Here is a 7,685-nt window from a genome sequence, read left to right as displayed (position 1 = left end):
TGCTGAACCTGGTCACCAGCAGTTTGTCCAACAGATGTTACAGGCACTTGCTGGTGCAAATGCTCAGGTAAAGTAGATCACTGTATGCTAGTGCGTGTGCATGTGGTTGTTGGTTTTGGGTGGTTGGTGGGTTTTTTTGTTGTTGTTGGTTTTTGGGGGTTTTTTTGGGGTTTTTTTGTTTTTTTTGTTTTTTTTAAATATCCAGCCCCTCACCCGCAGTGTAAACAAACAATGCTTCTGGTTGAAAGGAGAGCAGAGGAAGCTTAAAAGTCATGTTCTAGCTGTACAAATAAATGCTGGGAAAACATTACGTTTGAGTAAAAGTGTCCTCTGAATGGTTGATTGTATTCTTATCTTCACACCCTTGAGTTTTTGAAATGTCTGGAAAGAAGCAGATTAAGGTGTTAAAGGGAAGACTGGTTCTCTGGCAAGTGAAATGTGGGCTCAGACATGAAAAAAAAATAAGCATACTGAACATCATTATCTCTATACTTTGTATCTGTGTTGCTGGTTGTTACTCTGTAGCTGTGACAACCTCTGTTCCATGCTTCACAGTAGCCACACTCAGGTTATTTGGGTCCTGAATTTGTAGCATGCTTCCCTGACATCCTGCAGGTCCAGACTGCACGGTGTACATTGTGTTAACATACCAAGTGGGATTCAGGCTTTCTGGAGAGCTCCAGAAGTCAAGCAAAGGTGGCAGCTTTTCAGGTAAATGTAGAATGATGAGCAAGACTGGCTTTAAAGGGGGCACACTCTTAACAGTGGAGAGGTATCTCAAGAGTGCTGTGTGAAACAGCACCATTATACTGTGGTACATATCCAGTGTAATGGCAGACTGCTGGTAAAAGGGACAGTCCTACTCCTACCTCCTGTGTTGCCACAGAATAAGGCAGTTCAGCTTGCTGATCTGACAGAAAAATGTATTTTTACATAACCATGAGAAAGTTGTGGTAGGCGTAGCTATAGGAAACCATGTTCCCATAGATATTTTTAGCCTGCCAGATCTTATGCTACCAATTCAGTATTCTTTTTGGTTTTGCTTGGGGGAAGCAGATGAGGGGGGGAGGGTTTAAATTTCAACCAGTATATTTGCATTTTATTGGTTTGGAAGTACATGCAGTTTTTAAATACAGGTATGAATTTCTCAATAGATGAAACTAAGTAGAACAAAAGGAAAATTAGCAGTAGCTGCAAAAATCTTGTGCAAATCTATATACCTAAAGCATATTATTTTCATATAATTGTTCGGTTTCAAAAATGCCTCTGAATTTAAGATTATACAACTGAAATTATTGAGAATTTTGCCATTAGTTTATGAGCAGTTTATTTGAGCAAGATCAACTCATAAAGCACAGCTGTTGCTTTGCCTTAGTCTGAATTTTTTCTAACTAGAATTTTGGTAAATTTAGTCAACAAATACTTGGAGCATTAAAGAGGTAACTTTTATATCAAGGGAAAAAAAAAGCCTACTACATTCACTTTTGCCAACAGTGAAATTCTAAAAATCCTGCTGTCCCACATTACTAGATTAGACTCTTTCATTAAAAAAAAAAAAGTCTGCATGCACGTCTTTAAGAAACTGTTCTTGGGACACATCAGATTTAACTGTTCCTTTTTTATCAATCAAGCAGTGGCTCTTGTAGTTCTAAAATGTCACATAAGTAAAGATGCTCATAAAATTTGAGGCTAATCTGACTTGATCAATAATTCAACTGTGAATGAAATTTTTCATAGTCTAGTTTGGGGAACTTGAAAAAGATGCATTCAGAAATTAGTAAAGACAAGTGGTTCAGAACCAACTATGTTTAAATCCTGTACTTTTGCCAAATGTGTATTGTGATTTTTCTTCTTAGCAGTTACAAAATCCAGAAGTTAGATTTCAGCAACAACTGGAGCAGCTGAATGCAATGGGCTTTTTGAACCATGAAGCAAACTTACAAGCTCTAATAGCAACTGGAGGAGATATCAGTGCAGCTATTGAAAGGCTGCTTGGTGCTCAGCCTTCATAGCAGTGTTTCTTTAACTTGAAAAAATGTAATTTATTTTTGATAACAGCTCTTAAATCTTTAAAGTAGTTACTTTATTTCATTCTGACTTTTGGGATTATCTTGTTATAACTAAAATCGGTCATGCATTTTAAGGTCAAATGCAGTAGTTTTCTTCAAATGGAGAATTGATGCATTTTCACTCAGTTGTTGCATGCATCACTTTTGTTCTTCATTATTTCTTATTTTTTTTGAAACAGTATCAGCATTCACAGTTGATTGAGCAGACTTTGTCTGACTTACAACTGTCCAATTTATTTACTACTAAACCATTAGCCTTCAGTAGTAATTTATGTAGGATATAAATAAAAAGGAAACAATTGAAGGCTATAATTTGTGGGTACCAGTGCTGCTTATGGTGATTTTGGCATGTATTTTTTTGCAAGCAAAATGCTGTAAGATTCATACCATTTGAGTAATCTACCATTTTTGCTTTTATTTGTATGAAGTATAAACACAACATATACAATGGAGACAACTCAATTCTAGAAATTTACACATGGCAATAGAATAAAATTATAAGTAACCAAAAAAGGCAAGGGGAAAAAAAAAGTAGTAAGACATGTTTTTTATTCTAGAATCTTCTAGCATCTGGTAAACATCTCAGAAAAAATGCTTAGGCAAGTTCATTTAAAATACACTAGAATTGCTGTTCTGTTTATATTTTCACATCTAGCCATAAAGAAACTCGCACTGTAATGTTGCAACATTGTTACAGATTAACTGTAAATTGCCTTTGTGCAAATTAAAGGAGCACTGCCTTGTGCTCTTAAACTGTTTCTAGGGCATTTTGGCTTGTTCCATTGAGACTCTAACATGCATTATGATTTGTAGTTGGAAGCATTGCTTTCAGCCATTGTCATGTGATATTCTCATTACTTTTAACCACCATGTAAAAAAATACTGTATATCTCTTGAGTTTTTATTGGTAGTTACCTCTTGTGCACAGGTAATAAATGAATTAAAAAGTATTTAAGCATCTTGTTCCAGTGTGTTTGCAATTGGTGATTATCCAGCATTCAAGATGACTGACCTTTCAGTGTTAGCTCTGAGACTATTTGCAGACTTTGGGCTAAGATTAGCAAACAGTACTTGCAGTATGAAGTGGAGGACAAAGAATAAGGTTCTTATGATACTGAAGACTATTTAGATAAAGTGAAAGTAGTGAAATCACAGAATCACATTCCACTGTGTGTTATTGAATAGCATTTGTTTTTTATTGGTTTTTGGTGTCAGTGTAATTGTGAACATTCTGATTTAATTCCTGTATTGTATTAAACGCTTCATCTGTCATGGGGAGGGTGTTGAGTTAAAAAAGCAGAGCTACCACAAGAGAGTGCCATTTCTTTAGTTTTCATAGTGACTAAATTTGCATGGCAACGTTTAATGGGGATGATTCTATTCAGGTCTGACTCGTAGAATCTTACAGAAACTATCTGCAGAGTTTTCATGAAGTTAAGCTAAAGTGTCATCTCTTGTGTAACAAGGACTTTTAAAAAAATATTTTGGCAATTGAAAAGAGGATTTTGACCTTAAATTCTGTGAAATATGTAACTGACTATATTCAGAACTTTCTGATCACAAAAAAGTTGAAATATGTATTAAGAGTTATTTGATCTTAGGTTTTAAAAGCAGCTATATGAAAACCTATCCATAAGCATATATTGGACTGGGTATAGGCTGAGAGGGAAGAATAAAGAAAGCTAGAAGAGGGGAGTAAAGGAGAAGGTCCAACTCTGAAAAGAATGAGAATGAGTTTGTTTTGTGTTGTGGGATTTCTTTATGTATTTTTGTTTGTTTTAAAGAAGGAAATATCCATCAGTCTTGTACTGGCTGATTTGCTCTCCACTGCATTTCATCAATGCTTTACACGTGAAAGATGCTAATTCAGAGCCAATATGATGCCACTTACGCTTTATCTCCAAACTTTTCAGAGAGTTGTATTTTGTATATTGTCTCCCCACCACTACTTGTTTTCCTCCCTTCTTCAAGCTTAGTGGTCAGTGCATATAACAAAAGTTCATGAAGTCTTAGCACCCTGGTGAGGTTGGCAAGGATGCAAATATAGAAGCTACACCTTTTTAAAAATTTGTCAGTGAGCCAGAAGTAGTGTTAGGAACAGAACTTCATCATTCTATTTCCTGCCTTTCATACTTGTAGAAAAAGAAATATATTACTTTTTACAAAGCTGTAAAATATTTAATCACTGTGCCCCACTCCATGTTTGACAGAATGGAAATTAAAACTAAGAATCTCAATTCCTGTGTGACCCTTGATGGGTTTTTCAAAAGCAGGCTGGGCTCAGATAGCTTCCCTTTGACCCATACTAATGGCAATTTTAACATCATAGGGAGAAGTGTTTAAACAATGGTGATAGTTTTTGAAAATTTAATCTTGAGTGTCCTTTACAGTCATGATAGAAATATTAAGAGTAATAAACTAGCTCTTAATATTGTAATCCATTTAAATATTGTGAAAAATAAGTTGTTTTGATTAACTTAAAAAATAAGCATTATTTCATTAAGACATTTTCATAGACTGACAGTGGGGGGGAAAAGTGGGGGTTTTTTGACAGAGTTTTGAAATCAAATTTATAATGCAGGTAAAGATGTGATTTGAAAATGAAGTCAAGCTAGCCTGTCTCCTGCTAAAGCTAGCCTGTCTCCTGTCTCTATCTCAGAGAGTTTCTGTATTAGCCACCATTCTTTCACTCCAAATAAATTCTAATATAGCATAAGAAAGTGCCATGAGCACTTCCTTAATTCCTGAGAACAGCAGCACCTTAATATCTTTATAAAATCTGATCCATCATCTATAAAATTATTATATAGATCTGTCTAGATAATAAGTCTGCTGAACAATATAGAGTTCTGTTATTAAAGGTATACTTTCAACACCTGTTTTCAGATTTAATAAATGTTAAATGTCATGTTTGTTAGGTCTACTGTAACCCTGCACAGTGGCAGTACTGCACATGTGCTCACTTCAAATTATGCAAGGTATTGGATATAGTTAAACTAATGGTTGTCACATATATTTATTTTTTTTTTTACTGGCAAGCTTTCCTAAAATAAAGAAATAAAAACATTAAACTGTGGATGTGTGTGTGTTACACCAAAAAGCAAATTGGAATTAGTTGTCATCATAAATCAGTGACTGAAATGTCTGTAGTCAAATTAAAATTAGGTATAAACCTATTCAAAAATCATTATATATTTCTCACGTTTTGGTTCACAAGGAAATCTAGGTGAGCTAACAAGTGCTAGACACTTACTGATAAAAGGGGTTTAGTGACATAGTACTTTTTATATTACAAATACCTAGAAGTATCTGATAGGAAACACAATTTTGCAACAGCTTTGCTCAGTAGTTTGTCAAATGCGATATTGATCAGATTTTCAATATAATCTAATTTTAAGCTTTAAGATCCCAGCAACATTTGTCATAGCTACCAAGCATTAAACTATGGCTCCCATTTCATCTTTATAACACAGTTACTGCTGGGTGAGTGCAACAAATGACATCATGGACAAATAAATGCATTTGGCATTGTCATTATAGAACAACTTCCCCTGGCATTCAAGGACCTCATAATTTTGCATCACTGATATTTCAGAAGAGATATTTCCCTCTTACTTAGCATCATATGCAAATAGTTTATTAATTCTATTGTGCAATGCTGCCATACATGAGATACTAGCTTATATGAACTTCCAACCATTAATGAAAGATTAGTCTTTTATAAGAATTGTACTGGGTCTGGCTAGGATGAAGTTATCACAGTCACAGAATGGTTGAGATTGGAAGGGACCTCTGGAGGTCATCTGGTCAAACACTCCTGCTCAAGCAGAGTTGCCTAGAGCCGGTTGCCCAGGACCACATCCAGATGGCTTTTGAACATTTCCAAGGAGGGAGACTCTACAGCCTCCCTGGGCAACCTGTTCTAGTGCTCAGTCACCCTCACAGTACAAAAGTCTTTCCTTATGATCAGACAAGAACCTCCTGTGTTTCAATTAGTGCCGGTTGCCTCTGGTCCTGTCTCTGGGCACGACTGACAAGAGATGCTCCAGTCCTTTCATCATCTTTGTGGCCCTTCGTTGGACTCTCTCCAGTATGTCCATGTTTTGCTTGTACTGGGGAGCCCAGGACTGGACACAGGACTCCAGGTGTGGCCTCACCAGTGCTGAGTAGAGGGGAAGGATCACCTCCCTCGACCTGCTGGCAACACTCCTCCTAATGCAGCCCTGGTTAATGGATCAGGAGCACAAATAGTGTTCTCTGTCCTTCCAGTTGCAGGGAAATGATGAGGGAAGAAACAGGAAAAGCCAGCAGATCAATACCTGGCTCCGAGTCTGGTGTCACCAGCAGAATTTTGGGTTTTTTGATCATGGGTCAGTTTACATTATACCAGGCCTGCTGGCAACAGATGGCATAAACCTCTCTGAAAGGGGAAAAAAGCATTTTTGCACAGGAGTCATCAGGGCTCATTGAAAGAGCTTTTTAACTAGATTTGAAGGGGGAAAGGGATAAAAACCAGGCTCACTAGAGATAAACCTGGGGGTGGCACGCCAATTTTTGAGGGATGGTTTGCTAGTGAGGTCCTTTGGTCTGCTGACTCAGTGGAGGTAGGGGATGGAGATCCATGCGGCAGCAAAGATGCAAGGCTTCTGATGTGTTAGAAACCATGGAAGTGCCTGAGAATGGTCACATAGGAATAGGGGCTTCTCCCCACAAAAAGGTGTTGGGATCAGTAGCCCAACTGAAGTGAATCTACACCAATGCATGCAGCATAAGCAATAAACAGGAAGAGTTAGAAGTCATTGGGCAGCAGAAAAACTATGATCTATTTGCCATCATGGAAACATGGTGGGACGACCCGCACAACTGGAGTGCTGCCATAGATGGGTATAAGTTCTTAAGAAGGGATAGGCAAGGAAGGAGAGGTGGTGGGTTAGCCCTGTATGTTAGGGAGTGTTTTGATTGTCTAGAGCTTAATGATGGAGACAAAAGGGTTGAGTGTTTATGGGTAAGAATCAGAGGGAAGGCCAACAAGGCAGATATCATGGTAGGAGTTTGTTATAGAGCACCCAACCAGGATAAAGAGGCAGGTAAAATATTCTATAAGCAGCTGGGAGAAGTCTCACAATCACTAGCCCTTGTTCTCATGAGGGACTTCAACTTCCCAGATGTCTGCTGGAAATACAGTACAGCAGAGAGGAAACAGTCCCAGAGGTTTCTGAAGTGTGTGGAAGATAACTTCCGGACACAGCTGGTAAGTGAACCAACAAGGGAAGGCACTCTGCTGGACCTGTTGTTTGTGAACAGAGAAAGACTTGTGGGTGATGTGATGGTTTGGGGCCATCTTGAGCATAGCGATCACAAAATGATAGAGTTTTCAATTCTTGAGAAGAAAGGAGGGGGGTCAGCAGAACTGCCACCTTGGACTTCCAGAGGGCAGACTTCGGCCTGTTCAGGAGCCTGGTTGACAGTCTCTTGGGAGGCAGTCCTGAAGGACAAAGGAGTCCAGGAAGGCTGGACATTCTTCAAGAAGGAAATTTTAAAGGTGCAGGAGCAGGTCATCCCCATGAGCCAAAAAATGAGCCAGTGGGGAAGAAGACAAGCCTGGCTGAACAGAGA

General features: G+C 38.1%; 1 protein-coding gene across 1 annotated transcript in view; it reads left to right on the top strand.

The window, feature by feature from the left end:
- The window catches only part of LOC104547282 (ubiquilin-1-like), a gene marked incomplete at its 5' end in the record, with an annotated part of 2,586 nt that extends 574 nt beyond the window's left edge, over positions 1–2,012 (top strand). The window contains 2 exon segments of the mRNA XM_010192902.1: positions 1–67; positions 1,860–2,012. The exon segment at positions 1–67 is cut by the window's left edge and continues 17 nt beyond it. Of these exon segments, the coding sequence (XP_010191204.1) occupies positions 1–67; positions 1,860–2,012 (220 nt within the window).
- Between the last annotated feature and the right edge of the window lie 5,673 nt (positions 2,013–7,685).

The sequence above is a fragment of the Mesitornis unicolor genome, unplaced genomic scaffold (genome assembly GCF_000695765.1).
Source record: "Mesitornis unicolor isolate BGI_N332 unplaced genomic scaffold, ASM69576v1 scaffold20909, whole genome shotgun sequence".
Classification (NCBI taxonomy): Eukaryota; Metazoa; Chordata; class Aves; order Mesitornithiformes; family Mesitornithidae; genus Mesitornis; species Mesitornis unicolor.
The sequence above is the reverse complement of the archived record's forward strand: the minus strand, read 5'-3'. Positions and strand labels throughout refer to the sequence as shown.